Source organism: Macrobrachium nipponense, chromosome 11 (genome assembly GCF_015104395.2).
Source record: "Macrobrachium nipponense isolate FS-2020 chromosome 11, ASM1510439v2, whole genome shotgun sequence".
In the NCBI taxonomy this organism is placed as follows: Eukaryota; Metazoa; Arthropoda; class Malacostraca; order Decapoda; family Palaemonidae; genus Macrobrachium; species Macrobrachium nipponense.
The window spans coordinates 9,583,742-9,604,609 of NC_061087.1; the positions used below are offsets into that span (position 1 = coordinate 9,583,742).

At 52.2% G+C, this 20,868-nt stretch overlaps 1 protein-coding gene across 2 annotated transcripts in view; it reads right to left on the minus strand.

The window, feature by feature from the left end:
* The window catches only part of LOC135219951 (WD repeat-containing protein 3-like), a 271,400-nt gene that overhangs the window by 131,853 nt on the left and 118,679 nt on the right, over positions 1 to 20,868 (minus strand). For both annotated transcript variants that reach the window (XM_064257236.1, XM_064257322.1), the window contains exon 12: positions 15,582 to 15,798. In XM_064257236.1, coding sequence (XP_064113306.1) covers positions 15,582 to 15,798 — 217 coding nt within the window. The remainder of the gene's footprint in view (positions 1 to 15,581; positions 15,799 to 20,868) is intronic.

Genomic DNA, 20,868 nt, shown 5'->3' on the forward strand with positions numbered 1-20,868 from the left:
CAAGAATCCTGTTAAGAGACTGGGCTTACGTCAGGTAGAACGACGATGTTCAATTCGGCAGCGTAGTCCCGACTAGGAACTAACAAAATCTATCATCTGAAAAGCCCTTTCAGATGGGCTAAAAAGCTGGCAAAATTATCCTGGGAGGAAGAAACTCTCCAACCAGCTTCCTCTCCCGTATCACAACTAATGCCTGCTAAAGCTTAAAATTTATTGGCAGTATGGCAAAGGCAGTCTGTCTTGCGCTTTCCTGAAGAGCGTTACTTTTGATGAGTGCCTTTGCAAGAATCCTACTGAACGTGCCGAGAGTCCTGACGTGCAGGACATCGAGCCTTTATAACCCGTAACTGCCTTATCGCAAAGTCTTGACTGCGGTAGTGGCAACTTAAATTATTGCAGAATGGCAAAGCTTGCGGTAGAGCAAACGAGAACTTCCCTTGAGCTTTCCTTAATTCCATCCACCTATGCGAAAAGCAATATTAATTGACAGAGACCTCTTGAACTCACGAAACCCGATGTCTTGCTGGGTTCGAAAAGAAGAAGTTGTTGTTCACTTTAAGCTTACTCCGAAGCACTGCCTACTTCACATTCTTTGCAGGTGAGGTAGAAGGTATCATCGAAGGTAGAGGTAAAAATTCTTTAAGCCCAAATCTGAAACAAGAGCTTGAAGAGTTCAACAGAAACGTTCAGCCAGGCGACACACCTGGCGTGCGCTGGTGCACGCTCGGCGTCCACTGGAGCACGCTCGGCGTCCACTGGAGCGCGCTCGGCGTCCACTGGAGCGCGCTCGGCTCCCTGGCGCGCACGCTCGGCGTCCACTGGCGCGCACGCTCGGCGTGCACCCGCGCGCCCCTGGCTTGGGCGTCCGCTCTCAAAAGCTTACTGCTACTATGACTTCTTTTACGTATTTCTCGGTGGAAAGACGGACACGAGTTCAGGCGACGTTCGCCTTCTTACTTCTCACTGAAACGCATAACGAGAGAGAGAGAGAGGACGTGAAGCGTCCTCTTCTATAAAGCTTCTATTTAGAGGGCGCGAGTCCATCCGAAAGCTCCAACCCCTGCGCGGGAGGACGCTTCGGAGGACGAGAAGCAATCCTTCAGGATTCGTGCACGTGCACGCACTTAGGCAGTCTGGGGATTTTAATCAGAAACTGCCGAAGGCACGCCAGATCGGTGGGGTTCCTCGTAACCCTCCTTCGGCTTTCGACATGCTCTCTCCCTCGTTCTGGAAGTCAAGCAGAGTCCCGGCCTAGAGGCGAACGAGGCCGATCTGACGCACCCTCCACTACACAAGGGGTATCACTGCACTTCTGCACTTCACTTTTACTCTCTAAAGCAAGCACTTTCGATTCTAAGTTACGAATCGAAGGAGTATCAGAGAAAGGGCAATTTCTCTACAGACACTGCTTAGGGCCCGAAGGCAACACTGCAGGGTTAGGAGTAACAATTACAGAAGTAGCACTTCACAGCAATGAAGGAGAGCGAGCACCTCTCGTAGACATATACATAGCCCGTAGGCCATACTACAGGGTTATGCAAAATAAAGTCTACAGGAAGGTTAGCAGGTTCACTACCCTGACTTTTGTTACTGATTAATTGCGTACATACGAATCATACGTCTTCCTTACGGAATTAGACATGTTTACTGATTAATTGCGTACATACGAATCATACGTCTTCCTTACGGAATAGACAAAGTCTCACACTCCTTACATGACAAATCTCAACAAAGAAGCAAGACCCATACCCCTCGTACATACCAAGCGAATCTACCGAAGCTTTCGGTAGCCACCCCCTATCTTTGCAGACAACCCCGTCTGAAACTAGCCTAACTAGATTCAGATATTTTATGCAAAAATGAATCAAATTCAAATCAATTTAAGATAGCGTATGCCTAGCCACAAATCCAAGTGAATAAATCAAAAGACAATTAGGATACTTATCGGCAATGAAGTTTCCAAAATCCTAAGACGGAGGTACTGAAAACATGTGTTTTCAGCACCGGCGACAGAAAAATTATGAATAGAAAATGGGAATGATTCCTGATACCCGCCTCCCAGCGGCGGGAATGGGTACTAACCACCTGACTCCCACTGCGTGTGTCGTAAGTGTTTAAATTTCTGTCGGATTCGGAAAAATACAGCTATATATATATCTGACAGGTAAGTTTCATGAACAAACTTTATTGTAACATAACAATATCATTTTCATACAATCAACTTACCTGTCAGATATATACATAGCTGATTGGCACCCTTCGGTGGAGGGTAAGAGACAGCTTCTATATGGAATAGACAGGTAAACAACATATGTTGTAGGTATAAATAAAACCTTGGTTCCTACCTGATAGGTGGTAGACTTCGTGGGTGTTTGCCCAGTAGTCTGCATCACCTCAAGAAACTTTAGCGAGATATATGATCTATGGCCAAGAGTTCTTGTGGGTCTGCCGATGGGGTCTTACCCACTTACTCGGCAGAGCCTAAAAGGACTTTGTCAATGGTGCTGATCCACTTATATGACAATACACCTTATGAAGGAGCACACAACCAATCCCGACCACCTGATCCTAACCATATGTTAGAATACAGATTGTTAGATTATCCTCCCCAACTCGTCACACAATCGTAACCTCAAAATCACTACGCACACATACATAATTTTCAAAAATTATACTCAACTAATTGGATATGACAAGAATTCTCTTACTGAACAACATAGACGGCCGCCCGTGCTAGCCTAAGTCCTCTATTGTTAGAAGAGACTCGACCATATCCAAAAAGAAGAAAAGTATAAACATTTAAGGATTGGTGTCTGCTCCCGTACCCAGAATCGTATCCGCCGATACGAAAGGACCTAGTAGAAAAACACTTCTCATATGTCACACGCACGTCTTTCAAGTAATGAGATGCAAATACACCTGAGTTGCATCTCCAAAATGTCGTATCTATTATGTTTTTAACGACATATTCTTATGAAACGAGAGAGACGTCGCTATAGCTCTAACTTCATGAGCTTTTATTCTCAACAGTTGTAACTGTTCGTCAGGACAGGCCTTATGAGTGTCTGTAATGACGTTTCTTACAACGAATGCCAGCGCATTCTTGACATCAGTCTTGTGGGGTCTTTTACCGCGCACCAAAGACCTTGTCTAGAGCCTCCCATTTGATGCTTTCTCTGAAGGTAGAACTTCAGAGCTCTAACAGGGCAGAGAGACCTCTCTGTTTCTCTGCCTACGAGACTCGACATGCCTTTGACTTCGAATGACTTAGGCCAGGGATTCGTAGGATTCTCGTTTTCCGCTAAAAACAGGGTCTTAAACGAGCAACTCGCTGAGTCTCCCTTGAATGCTACTTCATCCTGCAGAGCATGCCATTCACTAATTCTCTTTGCCGTAGCTAAAGATAATAGGAATAGGCATTTTCGGGTAATGTCTCTAAACGATGCCCGATGAGGAGGTTCGAATCTTTCCGATGACAGATACTTCAGAACTACGTCTAGGTTCCAGTTCGGAGGTACTGGTTCCTTAGACTTGAAGTCTCAAAAGACCTTATGAGATCGAGGAGATCTTCATTATCTGCCCGATCTAATCCTCTGTTCCTGAATACAGCCGGGAGCATACTTCTATATTCCTCTATTGTGGATACGGCTAGATGAGATTTTTCTCTCAGGAATAGCAGGAAATCCGCAAATTTCCGCTATAGAGGTAGTGGAGGAGGACAACTTCTTGGATCTACACCTCCTCCTAAAAACCTTCCACTTCGACTGGTATACTTTCGTAGTGGAGGTTCTGCGTTCTCTCGCGATCGCGCTTGCTACTTCGCGAGAAAAGCCTCTCGCTCTGACAAGTCTTTCGATAGTCGAAAGGCAGTCAGAGCGAGAGCGGAGAGGTTTGATGTTTGTATGAGAAGATCCGTCCTTCCGGGTAGGGATCTTGGAAAAGTCTACGATTCACTCTACAACCTCCGTGAACCATTCCTGGGCCTGCCAAAAGGGGCTTTAATTAACGTCATCCTCGTCTCTTTTGACGCCACAAACTTTTCATTACTAACCCCAGGATTTTGAATGGGGGAAAAGCATAAACGTCTCTCGAGACCCATTTTAACAGGAAGGCATCTACCATAAGAGCTCTGGGATCTTCCACGACCGAGCAAAACACTGGGAGCCTTAATTGAAATGAATGTTGCTAAGAAACTCACATGAGAGTTCCCCACAGAGACCAGAGATCGAGACACACTTCCTCGTGTAGAGTCCCTTCTGTATGAAGGAACGAGGAGTGCGTCCCTCCCTGTTTCCGAATGTAGGCAAGTGGGGTGGTGTTGGGCGTCAACTCGTCCCCGTACTCCTCAAGAAGAAGGGTAGTCAACACCTTCTAGTTAGACAGACCTTCTCTTCCACTATATTCGTCATCCGAGTTTTCCTCTAACTCGGGATCTAAAAGCGTCTCCGCTCTCCTTTCCGAACATTCTTCTTCTTGCGGAAACAAACTCCTAACAGGAGAGGGGCTAAGAGAATGATAATCCTTCCTCTTTCCCGCTCTCATAGTCTTGGAAGGCGTCATAAGCTTCGGCTTCTCTAGAATTTTAGAAGACTCTTCATGCTTACATGACGCTTCCCAGTTTGCCAAGCGTCATGGATGACGTCTTTTGCTGACGTCTCGATGACGCTTCTCGCTTGGAAGACGCTCCGCTCTCCAAAGGCGTCCTCCTTGGCGTCATAATATTGGACGGAGCGTCATGTCTATGCTCCGTTTCCAATGACGCTTCGTGTCTAAAAGACGTCTTACCTCTCTCTGGCGTTACGAAACTCTCGTAAGCACCTGTTCTCGCTCTCACTAAACGCTTCTGTAAGACGTTTAGCCGTTTCCCTTCTGTATGACGCTTGTCGTTGAACAGGTAAGAGAGGACGAGACTTCTTAAGTTGGAACGTCACGTCCTTCCGACGTTGCGTTCAAGATGACATTTGCTCTTGAACTGCTATAATGATTTTTCTTGACGCTTCTCCCACGTCCAGTGCATGACGTCTTTCGTCATCACTCGTTGGTGGGGAAAAAAAAAAGAAATGGGTTTTTACTTGCTGTACACTTCAGGTGACGCTGACGCCCCCTTCGCTTTCTTGCTAAAAGACGGAGAGTCATCTGAGGAAAACGCTCCGGACTATAGAATCCCTGTCAGGCGTCCTATGACGCTTCAGCGGTTTCGACAAGTTCGATTCCCTCCACCCTCGTTTAGGTGAGGGAGAGGGAGAGGACGAGAAACACTCGCGAAGGACGCTTTTCTATAGTGCCCTTGAGCCGCCTGCAACGAAGCAGAGGTAGCTGAAGGGACGTCTGACTGTTGGGGATTCCCCACAACCTCCTTAAGGCTTTCGACTTTCCTTCTCCTCTGGGCTTGTGAGCTTGGAAGAGGTCTAGGCCTGGGAGCGTCACAGGAGCCTGGCACCTACTGGTGCTTGGAGGAGAAATGTTTCATTTTCCCTTTTTAAAGGGACGAAAGGCGGACCTACCTCTCTTCTCTGGAGCCTTCCTTCTTGCGGGAGGTCTGGAGATCGGACCACCTCGAAAGGGCTGCATAGAAGTGCTAGGTTCTTTCTTGTCAGAAACAAAAAGAGGTTTCTTCTTTCTAGCTGACTGCGTCAGAAGATCTTGAGTCGCCTTCTCAGTTAAAGAGTGAGCCACGTCCTTCACTAACTGAGAAGGGAACAAATAGTCAGACGAGGTGCATCCAGTAGAGCTGCCCTCTGGCTCATGTGAACTGCCTTTGTTAAGAAGGCGCCATACACCGTCCTTTCTTTTCAAAAGACCTGCTCCAATAATGAAGAGACTTAAAAAAGATACATCCTGTACCGCTTTGTCGATGCACGACAAAATGCATACAGGGCTTCAGGTTCGATTCCCTGTGAATCGAGAGCTTTCTTGGACATCATCCCAAGGGACCAATCTAAGAAGTTGAAGACTTCCAATACATGGAAAAGTCCCTTGAGGAGATGATCCAGTTCTGAAATACTCCATGTAATACGAGCGGAATTAAGACTTGGACGCCTTGAAGCGTCAACTAACGTCGAAAAATCTGCCTCTGTTGTAGAAGGGAGAGCGATACCCATATCCTCCCCCGTCTTGTACCATCTGCCTCTTTTCCCAGCTAACCTTGCTGGAGGCATGCAAAATACTGTCCTGACTAAGTCTTCCTTCGACTTAATCCAGGAGTCTAAGGCGTGTAAAGCCCGCTTCATCGAGATGGTGGCCTTTCATCTTCAGAAAAGACGAAGGCTTCTTCGCCTTCGCACTCGAAAAGAGCGAGCGCGGAGAAGGAGGAGCAGCCGGAGTCAACTCGTCTCCGTATTCCTCCAGAAGCAGGGTAGTCAACACTTTATAGTTGGACAAGCCCTCTCTTCCATGATCATCATCATCCGAGTTTTCCTCAAACTCGTGATACTTCTGAGTTTCCGTTCTCCTTTCAGAACTTTCCTCTTCTGGAGGAGACAAACTCCTGATAGGAGAGGGCTAAGGGAATGAAAGTCTTTCCTTTTTCCCCGTTTTTTGATCGACCTTTGGAAGGCGTCCAAGAACCTGCGGCTTCTCTTGCGCTTTAGAAGGACGTCTTGTATGACGCTTCCCGCTCTTCGAGCGTCATTTATGAGTCTCTGTTGACGGCTTGATTGACGCTCGCCGTTTGGAGACGCTTCGCCGGGTATGGAAGACGCTTCGCGTCTGGAGACGCTTCGCTCTCTAAGGGGGCTTCCTACTTTGCGTCACAATCTTGGACGGAGCGTCACGTCTAAGATCCGCTTGAAATGACGCTTCACTTCTAAAAGACGTCTTTCGTTTCTCTTGTCTTACAACACTCTCGTCAGCCCCCGTTCTTCGAGCAGGTGCGAGAGGACGAGACTTCTTAATTGGAAGCGTCACGTCCTTCGACGGGGCGCTAAAACTCCCACAAGAGATGACAGTTGTTCCTGAACCGCCATAATTCTCTTTCTTGACGCTTCTCCCACGTCTAGTGCATGACGCCTCTCGTCATCACTCGGGGAAGAAGCATGATGGGGTACTTCCCCATAAGCGTCAGGTACGCCTGACGCCACCTTCGCCTTCTTAATAGCAGGGGGACGGGGCGTCATCCGAGAACCGCGCTTTGGCTCGAATCAATGTCTTGCTTCATATGACGCTTCAGCGGTCTCGATAAGTTCGACTCCTTCCACCCTCGTTTAGGTGAGGGAGAGGGAGAGGACGAGAAACACTCGCGAAGGACGCTTTTCCTATAGCGCCCTTGAGCTAGCTGCCATGAAGCAGAGCTAGCTGAAGGGACGTCTGACCGTTGGGGATTCCCCACGACCTCCTTAAGGCTTTCGACTTTCCTTCTCCTCATGGGAGCTTGGAAGAGGTCTAGGCCTGGGAGCGCCGCAGGGACGATCAACGCCCCCTCCACAACAATGATAGGACTCACTTCACTAAAATGTTCACTATCACTAGCCTTACCTTTCGAGTCAGCCATCTTGGACTTCAAGTCTTTTGCTGACGTCTCTAATAGTCGCTTTCAGATTGGCGATTCCGATGCCGAATCCGAAAAGACACTCTGAGAATGAGATCTATAGGGAGAATCTACAGTAGTAGGGTTAGAATTATCCGTGAAAGGCTCAATAGGCCTTGAACTCATACCTTTCAGTCGTCTAACTCTATCCCTCTCTAACTTCTTCAAATAAGAAGTCAAAGTCTTCACTCTTCTGCATTCAAACCCTCGCATTCCTTACAAGTGTTAATAGCAGAACACTGAACCCCCCTACATTTACGGCATACAATGTGAGGATCAACCGAAGCTTTCGGTATCCTCACTTGCAGCCTACATTCACACACATTCTCACACTCACATTAGAATCAGACATACTGAGAAAAATCCAAAAGAGTTATTCCAAACACAGTCCACAGTAGCGAATGCCAAAACACGATCCAAATACGTCACCAAAAAGCCGAAAAACGTTGATCAAATGTTGAAAAATGAATCTAAGTCAGGAGGTAATAACAACAATGTTGATACCACCGGCGACAGAGAAAATATGATAGAAAACGGGGATGGTTCCTAGTCCTGCCACCCAGGGCAGGCCGGTAGATCACCTGACCTACCTGTAGCGAGTGGCGCGAAATTTGAATTTCTGTCGGGGACGACGGAGTCTTAGCTATGTATATATCTGACAGGTAAGTTGATTGTATGAAAATGCAATTTTCGACAAATTGTCATTTGTTCCGATACGTAATACAAACCATCGGTCCTTTAACAATAGGAAGACTCACTTCTTGGTGGGAGGAATCTGAGTCTTTTGATGAACAGACTGGTGTTCGTCCAACCCTGGAATGCCTCCCTGGTCGTAAGAGCGAGGGAGGGGTCCAAGCCTCTGTCCGATTGATCGGGGTGTGCACCGCAGGATCAATGGTCAGACCTCTGGGCCGAGTACTAAGAGAGAGGCAAGCGTATCTCTTCGTACCAGCAGTGTAAGAACTTGTTCCTGTACAGGAGCAAATATAAAGTTATGGGTTTGTCTCTTGTTGGGATCCACTTCCTCCCCCTTGTAGGAGGAAGTGGTGGATATATGCTCCTATCCCTAATGAAAGGGATAGGTTGGAGCTCGGTCGAGTAGCTTACCTGCATCAAATTCCTTTCCAGCATGGTGACGACCGTGTCCCTCTCCCCACAGGTAGAGGTAGAGAAAGATGGTGAAGAGAAGCCAGTCACACTCTCATTCGCACATTCATTCTCCCAGTGATACCAGGAATCGATGCTGTTCTGCCTGCTCGGGTGCTGGGTATGCTTACACAATGTGTTGAGCAGCCACCACAGGTCCCAAGGAAAAAGTATCCAAGGACTTGTGGGCAATATCCGGAAGGTAGAAGGACGTGAAGGTGGTCTGGTTGGCCCAGACACCTGCCTTCAGGACCTGCGCCACAGAGAAGTTCTTACGGAACGCCAAGGAGGGTCCAATACCTCTGACTTCGTGGGCTCTCGGACGGAGCGTACGGATGTCGTCACTACCATCAGCCTCGTACGCTCTCCTGATCACCTCACGTAGCCAGAAAGAAAGCGTGTTCTTGGATACTTCTTTCTTGGTAACCCAAGTGCTAACGAAGAGGCGTCGACACTCAGGCCTGAGGTGTAGAGTTCTCTTAGCGCCGTAGCGCCCTCACAGGACAAAGCAGCATCTCATCCGCATCGTTATCGGTGAAGTCCAATAGGGAGGGGATTGTGAAAGACTCGAACCTGTCGTCAGGGATCGACAGATTCTGAGTCTTAGCTACAAAGTTCGGGACGAAATCGAGCGTCACAGATCCCCATCCCCTGGTGTGTGTAACATTGAAGGAAAGACCATGAAGTTCCCCTACTCTCTTCGCCGATGCCAGGGCCAGCAAGAAGAAGGTCTTGAGGGTCAGATCCCTGTCTGACGACTCTCGGAGTGGCTCGAAGGGTCTTCAAGTCAAACTCCTAAGGACGAGAGTCACATCCCACTCAGGAGGCCTGAGTTCCCTGGGTGGGCAAGACCTTTCGAAGCTCCTCATAAGGAAATCTCGAACGAGTTCGAGATATCCAGTCCCCTCAGTTTCAGGACCAGGGCCAGGGTGGCTCTGTATCCTTTGACTGTGGGTACTGAGAGGAGCTTCTCTCGGCGAAGAAACACGAGGAAATCCGCTACCTGCTGAAGAGTGGCTCTGAGAGGAGATAGACCCCGTCTACGACACCAACCACAGAAGATGGCCCACTTCCCCTGGTACACAGCTGCAGAGGACTGTCTGACGTGTCCAGCCATCTCTGTTGCTGCGCTACGAGAAAAGCCTCTCGTTCGCAAGAGATGGTGGATAACAGCCCGCCGTGAAGTTGTAGGGACTGGACTGCTTGGTGGTACCGTTCTACGTGCGGTTGGGCTAGAAGGTTGTGCCAGTGGGGCATCTCTCTCGGTGCTTCCGCAAGCAGAGAGCCAGCAGGTCCGGATACCAAATGGCCTGAGGTCGTTTGGGAGCCACCAGGATCATCCTGAGATTCGGAGTGGCCAGCGCTCGGCTGATCACTTTCCGAATCAGACAGAAGGGAGGAAAGGCGTAGACGAAGAGGTTGTCCCACGGGTGTTGAAGAGTGTCCTCTGCAGCTGCCCATGGGTCCGGCACGGCTGAAAAGAAAACTTGAAGTTTTCTGTTGTGCCGGGTGGCGAACAGATCCACGACTGGTCGCCCCCACAGGTTGAAGAGCCTTTCCGCCACATCTGGGTGTAGAAACCACTCGGTTCCTATCACCTGATCCCGACGGCTGAGCTTGTCTGCTACTACATTCCTCTTGCCTGGAATGTAGCGTGCTGACAGCTCTATCGAGTGAGCCGTGGCCCACTCGTGCACCTGCACGGTCAACTGGTGTAGCGGGAGAGACACTAGGCCCCCCTGCTTGTTGACATATGCCACTACTGTGGTGTTGTCGCACATCAACACCACCGAGTGTCCCACCAAGCGGTCCTGGAATTCTTGGAGAGCGTAAAACGCTGCCTTGAGTTCCAGGACATTGATGTGAAGGTGCTTGTCGTGATGGTCCCACACACCTGCAGTCAGCAACTCCTCCAGGTGGGCGCCCCATCCCTCGGTCGATGCGTCTGAGAACAGCAACATCTCGGGGGGGGGGGGGGGGGGGGGGGGGGAGTGCGGATGGACACTCCTCTTAAGAGGTTCCTGTTGTCGAGCCACCAGGCTAGGTCCTGCCTCACCTTCTCCGTGATGGCCACAGGGAAGTAAGGTGGATCCTTTGCCTGAGACCAACTCTCCCTTAGTCTCCACTGGAGAGACCGCAGGTGAAGACGCCCGTGAGGGACTAACTTCTCGAGTGACGACAGGTGGCCGATCACGACTTGCCATTGCTGAGCTGCCTCGGCAGGAACCGGCCGGCTGCCTCCCTGAATTTGCTGATCCGCAAGTCTGCGGGAAAGACTTGCCCTGCTACCGTGGTCGATCAGCAGTACCCGCCAGGTACTTCATCTTCTGCTTGGGTTCAAGATCGGACTTCTCGTAGTTTATCACAATCCCCAGATCGCGACAGAACTTGAGGAGTCGATCTCTGTCCTGCAGCAACTGCGAGCGGGAGCTCGCCAGGACCAGCCAATCGTCGAGATACCTCAGAAGACATATCCCGTGCGAATGGGCCCAAGCAGACACCAGAGTGAACACTCGCGTAAACACCTGTGGGGCGGCTGACAGACCGAAGCAAAGTGCCCTGAATTGGTACACCGTCCCGTCGAAGATGAAGCGGAGGTACTTTCTGGAGGACTGATGGATGGGTATTTGAAAATACGTGTCCTTCAGGTCCACTGAAAGCATGAAATCGTTCCCCCTGATAGAGTCGAGCACGGATCGTGCTGACTCCATCGTGAACCGAGTCTTGCTAATGAAACGGTTCAGGGGAGAGAGGTCTATCACCGGACGCCAGCCCCCCGTTGCCTTCTCCACCAGGAAAAGGCGGCTGTAAAAGCCCGGTGACTGATCCTCTACGATTTCCACAGCTCGTTTCGTCAGCATGGTCTTGATCTCCTGTCGAAGCGTGTTGTCCTTTGATGAACCCCGGATATAAGTTTGTAGATGGACCGGGTTGGAGGTGAGGGGTGGCCGAGATTCGAAGGGTAGTAGATATCCCTCCCGAAGGACGTCTACTATCCAGGTCTCGGCGCCGTAGCGCTGCCAAGTTGCCCAATGGCTCGCCAGGCACCCCCCCACTTCCGGCAGCAGGTGAGGGGGAATGCCGTCCCTAGCGTTTCCCACCTCGCTTCGACTTCTTCCCACCACCTCCTCGGGGAAAGGAGGTCTTGGAGGAGGGCTGGTTTCGGCCTCCTTTCACAGAAGTCGAAGCAACAGGAGTCTTCGCACAGGGCTTAGACGGGGCAGCCGTCTTAGCAGCCGAGGAAGCGCTAGCTAAACTCTTAGGCTTAGCCGCAGTAGCTCGAGATTGCCCAGAAACCTTCGAGACTGCCTGGTGAACCAGGCGGTCACTGTCATCAGTGCACCCCCTCTCCACCGCAGCGTCCACCATCTCTCCAGGAAAGAGAGCGGAGGAACTCCTAATAGGTCCGTTACGAAGACCGAGTGCCGCCTCACGCCCAGCCCCCTTGGTCACTCGGGTAAGGACTGCGTCCCTACGACGAAGAACCAAGTTGGCCCACAGGTTAGCAGTCTGATGGGCGAGGTAAGAGATGGCTCTACCTCCAGACTGGCACAGTCTCCTGAACGCCAGGTCGTCTTCGAGAGCAGAGCTCCCAGAGCCGGCCGCGACTTTGGATACTGTGAGGGACCACAGATCCAACCAAGAGACTGCCTGGAATGCTGCCATGGCGGTAGATTCCAGGGCGAGTGCCTCCTGCTGCGAGAACCAGAGGTTCTCCGACAGGAGCTGCTGCAGGGAAACACCTGGAGTCAGCCTAGTTAACTCCAGGTTAACATGTTTAGGCGGTATCGGATCTTCCGAAGGCACGTAAAAACGCCTCTGACGCTGTAGAGGAGGTGGAAGTAGCTTGGAAGACTGACCGGACTTCAGCGAGTCCTCTCGCCCTGAGACGAGATTCTCCACTTGGTCCAGGACCGAGTCAGCAAGCTCTGATCGTGGCAGACCCACCGTCATCTTGGGTTCCCTCTTCGGGCCCCAAAATGACTCAAGCCGGGACGTGGGCTCAGAAGGTGGTAGCGGCGATCCTTCCCCAAGGTCATTATGCTGACGAATCAGCTTAATGACCTCAGCAAAGTTCCTCTGAATCTCGGGAGTGACCGCATCTTGAGGAGTAGGACTGTCCAGTCCCTCCAACAAGAACAGATCCCGAGATGCTCCTCCTTCAGAAGGAGGAACAGCGACAGACCCCTCATGGTCGCCTCCAGCTACTTGCGCGTACTTCCTGGCCGGTCCTAGAACCGTGCCTGGTGTGTACGGCGTCGCAGCGGGATCATGAGAGGCGCACCCCTCGCGATCACTCCTGGATACCTCGCTCCTCCCGGTGTATCCCGAGGAGATTGAAGGTACCGGAGAGGCTGATCTGACGCTCCCTCCTCGCTCGCTGGCAGGACCAGCGTGCTTGGAGGGCTGCGGCTGATCACCAACCCGCGGTGGTGATCGAGCTGCAGGCCTGGCCTTGCCGCTAACCTGGGAACGTCGACCCTGATCCCGAGCGTCAGACGAGCTGCTGCTGGACGCCCTGTCCGCCCGGTCCCAATGGGAGCGGCGGTCAGGCGACCTGCTAGGCTCGCTGTTGCGGTGAGACCGGTGAGCGTCCTCTCGGCGCGTCGAGCCGCTGGAACCAGCCGAGGCATGTACCGACGGCCGGGGGGACCTCTTCCTCGCCTCAGCCCGTGGCCGGTCAGAGACCGTCACGTCAGCCCGAGCTGCCGGCTGGTCGCTGCGAGAGCGTCCGCTGGCCTGGCGAGAGTCGTCTGCACGACTCTCGCCAGTCTTCTGCTCCGTGCCTCGGTCTTGACGGCGAGCGAACTCGGGCGTCGAGACTTTGGCTGCACGGTTTCCCGCAGGAGACCGTGCACTCGGTACTTCTCGCGAACGAGAAGCTGAGCCGGATCCTGGTTTAGCGGCAGAGCCGCTAACACCAGCCAAGGAAGTACCAGCCGAAGCTGGTACTCCTCTGGTCCCCGTCTTCTTCTTTGCAGAAGGAGAGACGGGCCCTGTTCCCGAGGGAACAGAAGGACCAGCAGAAGAGCCCCCCGAATCGCCGGAGCGAGACGGGCCCTTAGAAGTTCCGGAGCCTTCTTAGGGGGGGAGGAGGCAACCTTCTTCTTCTTAAGCTTGGAAGCCTTGGAAGTCGAAGGGGAAGAGGAGGCAGCAGACGACGAAGAAGACAATGAAGACGACGACGACACCTTCCTCTTCTTCTTCCTCTTCTTCGTCAGGCTTCGCAGGACAGATGTCAGGTCTTCCATCCAGGACGGAGCCGGGGCAGTTGCCGAAGCAACAGGGCCCGACTGCACCTGTCCAGAAAGACCTGAGCCTGGAGCAGCACCACCACGAGCAGGAACGACAGGAGCAGGAGCAGGAACAGCAGGAACAACAGGAGCGTCAGCGGCTGGAACAGCAGGAGCAGCATGAGCGGCTGGGCCAGCAACAGGTATGGCAGGTACGGCAGCAGAATCAGGAGAGCCAAGCGTCTTATCAGCAGCTACCTACATTCTAGGCACAGGAGGCAAGTCCAGGGGAGAGCTTTTAGGGCAGCGGAAGTCCGGGGTCGGCAGCACAAAGAAACCAGGTGGAGGTGGCACGCCCCTCCTTGGCACGGCAGCGAGAGGCATTTGGATCGCGGCTGTCTGTGTCACAGTTGTCACATGGGGAGTGTAGACCAAGTGCGGAGGGGCAGCGTACCCTGGAGTAGTAAGGGTTGTAGTTGTGCCGACCCCGCCAACCGCTGGATTAGCCCCTGGATACTCGGCACTCCCTGCAATCCCAGCGACTCCCACACCTGCCCAAGGTCGTCCCTCGCGGAAGGCACACCTGCGGAAGCAACAGTCAGGTGAATTAGAGGGGTTCCCTCGCGCTTGGGGGGAGACGAACCCCACCCAGAGCGGACGGAAGACCCCGAGTACAACTGAACATCCGGGTAGCGAGCGCCCTCCTCCCCACTCGACGGATCAAGTGTGGAGAAGGACTCCGCTACCCCCCCCGCAGGGGAAGGCGCAAAACGTGGGGGCTGACCGGGGGCCAAGAAGGAAGACGAGGTATCCGTTACCAAAGGAGTCGCTGGAGAGCTTTCCGACGACTCCTTTGTAGGCCTACGTCTCTTCCTGCCCTCGTACAGAACCCACTGCGCCTCGGACCAATTAACACAAGTTACACAAGGTTCGGTTCGGGAGCATTCTCACCCCCGACACCATGTACACAGTTCATGTGGATCCACATCCACAAAGGAGCGAAATCCGCCGCACTTACGCCCCTCCAGCCCGGGACACACTCTACGGGCGACTGGGGGGCGCGGCGAAAGCTCCATCTCTTGATCCATGTTTAATTATTAAATGTAATAAACAAAAATGAAAGTACTGTACTTACAATTTTCATTCACTACACAGACAAACCAGAAAGAGGGCTGATACAAAACCAAAGCATACGACGAGTAGCGGGCAGAGCGATGACAAACACGTCTTGTCACACCACGGCCGAAAGCAAAAGTGATTTGTTTACCTCCCAGGACTGTCGGACAAGCAGTTAACTACCGTTCTCCCCTTGTTCGAAGCTTACGACCGTTCCAGTTGCCGCTAGCTACTTCCTATTGTTAAAGAACCGATGGTTTGTATTACATATCGGAACAAATAACCCACTTTGTGGGTAAATCTGTGGGGATATAGTTCGGGCTGGTCAGTGACCAGGGCTAATTCAGGTGTTCAGGAGTGTATTGCAATGTGTTAATTAAGGTATTTCACAAGCTCTCATTACATAAATTTTCCTACCGCAAACAGCTGATTATTCTTTACCATTTCTATTTTCCTGAATACTGTATTACAATGGAACACACAAAAAAGCAATAGAAAATACTGAACACTGAAAATACCAAAAATCAAATGCAAAGCATATTTAAACCAACGAGGCTTACTCCATCATGAGTCAGAGCAACTGACCACACTCCAGTATCTGTCTCAGTTTCATCTGGTTCATGAGCCATAATATCTTCAAGCATGACAGACGAAACAATGTCAAAAAGCTGTAAACGTCCAGATCGTGTTCCTATAACAGCATGACGGTCCCCAGGGGCAATGACAAGGGAAAGAGCATAATCACACGCAATGGTTGCTACAGCTTGTACATCTGACCTGAAAAACAAAGAATTACACTTAACAAATTAAATTCTCTTTACAAGAATAGAAATGAAAATCTTGCATTTCAACTACGAGTGCAAAACTATTACTCCCCACAGCAGCAAAAGACTGATTTTTAAAACCAAATAACAATTTGTCGGAAATTGTATTTTTCCTAACTATACAAATCTGGGGTCCTTTAACAATAGGAAGGTACTTAGCGGCAGCTGAACCAGTCGTAAGCTTCGAACAAGGTGGTTTGGTAGTTAACTAATTGTCCGGCAGTTGGCGGTCAGCTCGACTGCGAGGAGAGGAGTCTCACTTTGCTTTAGGCCCAGGAAACGAAGAGTGAGGGGTAGCATGAAGTGGGACTATATGTAAAGGACCTCAGGTTTGTATAGTTAGGAAAAATACAATTTCCGAGAAATTGTTATTTGTTCCGATACGTATACAAACCCTCGGTCCATTAACAATAGGAAGACTCACTTCTTGGTGGGTGGAATCTGAGTCTAATAAACAGACGGGTGTTCGTCCTACCTTGGTTCCCTCCCTGGTCGTAAGAGCAGAGGGAGGGATCCTAGCCTCTGCCCAGCTGATCGGGGTGTGCACCGCAGGATCAGTGGTCAGACTTCTGGACCAAATTTATAAGAGGGAGGCAAGCGTACCTCTTATAAAGAGCAAAAGGCAAGAACTAATTCCTACTTCAAGAGCCAAAATGAAGTCATGGGTTTCTCTCTTGTTGGCTTCCACTCCCCGCCCCTTGTTGGGGAGTGGTGGATAATTACTCCTATCCGTACTGAAAGGGATAGGATGGAGCTCAGTTGTGTAGCTTACCTGCATCGGCCTCCTGTTCAGCGTAGTGACGACCGCGGCCCTCTGCCCACAGGTAGAGGAGAAGAACGAAGGAGGAAGAGAAGCCAGTCACACTCTCTTTCACTCGTCCATTCATGCAGTCACACAAGGATGCAATGCTGTTCTGTCCACTCAGGTGCTGGGTAGACTACACAACTTGTTGAGCAGCCACCACGGGTCCCAAGGAAAAAGTGTCCAAGGACCTGTGGGTAATATCCAGAAGGTAGAATGAAGTGAAGGTGGTCTGGTTGGTCCAAACCCCTGCCTTCAGAACCTGTGCCAGGGAGAAGTTCTTGCGGAACACAAGGGTTAGACCAATACCTCTGACTTCGTGGGCTCTCGGACGAAGGGTACGGATGTCGTCACTACCATCCGTGTCGTAAGCCCTCCTGATCACCTCATGCACCCAGAAAGAAAGTGTGTTCTTGGAAACTTCTTTCTTGGTAACCCCGGTGCTAACAAAGAGGCGTCGGCACTCAGGCCTGAGGTACCGAGTTCTCTTCAGATAGCGCCGTAGCGCCCTCACAGGACAAAGCAGCATTACATCTGCATCATTATTGGTGAAATCCTTCAGGGAGGGGATCCTGAAAGACTCGAACCCCTACTCTCTTCGCCGATGCCAGGGCCAGCAGGAAGAGGGTCTTGAGGGTCAGATCCCTGTCTGATGACTCTCGGAGTGGCTCGAAGGGTCTGCGAGTCAAACTCCTAAGGACGAGAGTTACATCCCACCCTGGAGGCCTGAGTTCCCTGGGTGGGCAAGACCTCTCGAAGCTCTTCATCAGGAGGGAGACCTCGAAAGAGGAGATATCCACACCTCGCAGTTTAAGGACTAGGGCCAGGGCGGCTCTGTATCCTTTAACTGCAGAGATGGAGAAGAGCTTCTCTCGGCGAAGGAAAACAAGGAAATCAGCTACCTGCTGAAGAGTGGCTCTGAGAGGAGAGACCCCGTCCACGACACCAACCACAGAAGACGGATCACTTCCCCTGGTAGACAGCTGCAGAGGACTGTCTGAGGTATCCAGCCATCTCTGTTGCTGCACTGCGAGAAAAACCTCTCACTCGCAAGAAATGGTGGATAACAGCCAGCCGTGAAGACACAGGGACTCGACGGAACGGTGGTACTGTTCTACGTGTGGCTGGCACAGGAGGTTGTGCCAGGGGGGGCAGAGCCAGCAGGACTGGGTACCAAATGGCTTGAGGCCGTTTGGGTGCCACCAGGATCATCCGAAGGTTCGCGGTGATCAGCGCCCTGCTGATCACTTTCCGAATCAGACAGAAGAGGGGAAAGGCGTAAACAAAGAGGTTGTCCCACCGATGTTGAAGAGCATCCTCTGCAGCTGCCCATGGGTCCGGCACAACCGAGTAGAAAACCTGGAGTTTTCTGTTGTGCCAGTTGGCGAACAGATCTACGACTGGACGCCCCCACAGGTTGAAGAGCCTTTCCGCCACGTCTGGATGAAGGGACCATTTGGTTCCTATCACCTGATCCCGATGGCTGAGATTGTCAGCTATCACATTCCTCTTGCCTGGAATGTAGCGGGCTGACAGTGCCACGGCCCACTCGTGCAACTGCAACATCAACTGGTGCAGCGGAAGGGACACTAGGCCCCCTGCTTGTTGACGTATGCCACTACCGTATTGTTGTCGCTCATCAACACCACCGAATGTCCCACCAGACGATCCCAGAACTCTTGGAGAGCGAAGAACGCTGCCTTGAGCTCCAGGACGTTGATGTGAAGGTGCTTGTCGCAATGGTCCCACACTCCTGCAGTCAGCAACTCATCCAGGTGTGCACCCCATCCCTCGGTCGACGAGTCTGAGAACAGCAACATCTCCGGGGGGAGGGGGAGTGCGAAGAGGCACTCCTCTTACAAGGCTCCCGTCGTCCAGCCACCAGGCTAGGTCCTGCCTCACCTCCTCTGTGAGGGACATGGGGAAGAAAGGAGGGTCCCTTGCCTGTGACCAACACTCCTTTAGTCTCCACTGAAGAGACCAGAGGTGAAGACGCCCGTGAGGGACTAGCTTCTCGAAAGACGACAGGTGACCGATCACGACCTGCCACTGCTGAGCTGGTTGCTCCTGTAAAGACAGAAACTGTCTTGCCGCCTCCCTGAACCTGCTGATCTGCAAATCTGCGGGGAAGACTCGCTCTGCTACCGTGTCGATCAGCATGCCTAGGTACTTCATCCTCTGCTTGGGCTCGAGGTCTGACTTCTCGTAATTCACTACGATCCCCAGATCGCGGCAGAATGTCAAGATACCTCAGAAGACGTATCCCTACCGAGTGGGCCCAAGCCGACACCAGCAGGAACACTTGCATGAACACCTGTGGGGCAGTTGAGAGAGCGAAACAAAGTGCCCTGAATTGGTACACTGTCCCGTCTAGGATGAAGCGGAGGTACTTTCTGGAGGTTTGATGGATGGGTACCTGGAAATACACGTCCTTCAGATCCACCAAAAGCATGAAGTCATTCTCCCTGATGGAATCGAGCACTGAACGTGCTGTTTCCATTGTGATCCGAGTCTGGCGAGTGAATCGGTTCAAGGGAGAGAGATCTATCACCGGGCGCCAGCCCCCTGAGGACTTCTCCACCAGGAAAAGTAGACTGTAGAAGCCCGGCGACTGATCCCATACGATCTCCACAGCTCATTTGCTCAGCATGGCTTCTACTTCCTGCCGAAGCATCACGTCCTTGGTCGAGCCAGGAACATAGGTTTGCAGATGGACCAGGTTGGAGGTGAGGGGTGGCCGAGACTCGAAGGGTAGTATATATCCCTCATGAAGGACGTTCACTATCCAGGTCTCCGCTCCGTAGCGCTGCCATATTGCCCAATGGCTCACCAGGCAACCCCCTCCTTCTGGCAGCAGGTGAGGGGGAATGCCGTCCCTAACATCTCCCTCCTCTCTTCGACTTCTTCCCAGATCCTCCTCGAGAGAAGGACTGGGAGGAGGGCTGGTTGCAGTCACTCCTTACAGCAGAAGTTGAAGGCAGAGTCTTTCCTCTCGGCTTTGACGAGGCGATCTTCTTGGACGTAGAGGAAGCACTAGCTAAACTCTTGGGCTTAGCTGCAGTCATCCGAGGTTGCCCAGCCACCTTCGAAACTGCCTGGTGGACGTGACGGTCACTGTTGTCATTGCTCCGCTGTTCCACTGCAGCGTCCACCATCTCTCTGGGGAAGAGAGAGGAGGAACTCCGCACCGGTCCGTTGCGAAGACCCAGGGCCGCCTCACGCCCAGGTCTCTACACCGGAGAACCAGGTTGGCCCACAGGTTAGCCGTCTGGTGGGCCAGGTAGGAGATGGCCCTACCTCCAGACTGGCACAGTCTCACAAAAGCTGGGTACCCTTCAGGAGTGTTGTTCCCCAAGGAGGCCGGGGCTTTCGACACTGTGAGGGACCACAGGTCGATCCTGGAGACTGCTCTGAAGGCACGTAGAAGCGCCTCTGTCGCGGTAGAGGTGGGGGAAGGAGCTAGGAAGACCTACCGGACCGAAGCGAACCCTCCTGTTCGGAGACGAGAGTGTCCACTTGGCTCAGTACGCTGTTAGCCAAGGCCGATCGCGGCAGACCCACCATCATCCTGGGTTCCTTTTTGGGTCCCCAGAACGACTCAAAACCCGATGTGGGCTCGGAAGGTGGGAGCGGCGATCATTCCCCGAGGTCGTTGTGCTGACGAATCAGCGCAACAACCTCTGCGAACGACTTCTGGATCTCAGGAGTGACTGCATCCTGCGGAGACGGACCATCAAGCCCCTCCAGCGAGAATGCCTCCCGAGACCCTCCTCCTTCCACAGGAGGAACCACAGCAGACCCCTCCTGGTCTCCTCCTGCCACTTGCGCATACGATCTGGTTGGTCCTAGGACCGTGCCAGGTTTGTAGGGCGTCGTGGCGGGATCGCGAGGAGCGTGCCCCTCGCGATCACTCCTGATCGCCTCGCTCTTCCCGGTGAAGCCCGAGGAAGTTGAAGGGACAGGAGAGGAAGACCTGACGCTCCCCCAACACCCACCGGCAAAACTGGTGTGCTGAGGGGGCTGCAGGCGATCACCAACCCGTGGTGGCGATCGAGATGGAGGCCTGGTCGAGCAGCTCTCCTGGGGAGAGCGGCTGGACCGAGAACAGCGGTGACGGTCCCGAGCATCAGAAGAGCTGCTGCTGGTCCCCCTCTCCGCCCGGTCCCGGTAGGAGCGGCAGTCAGGGGACCTGCAGAGTCCGCTGTCGCGGTGGGTGCGAGG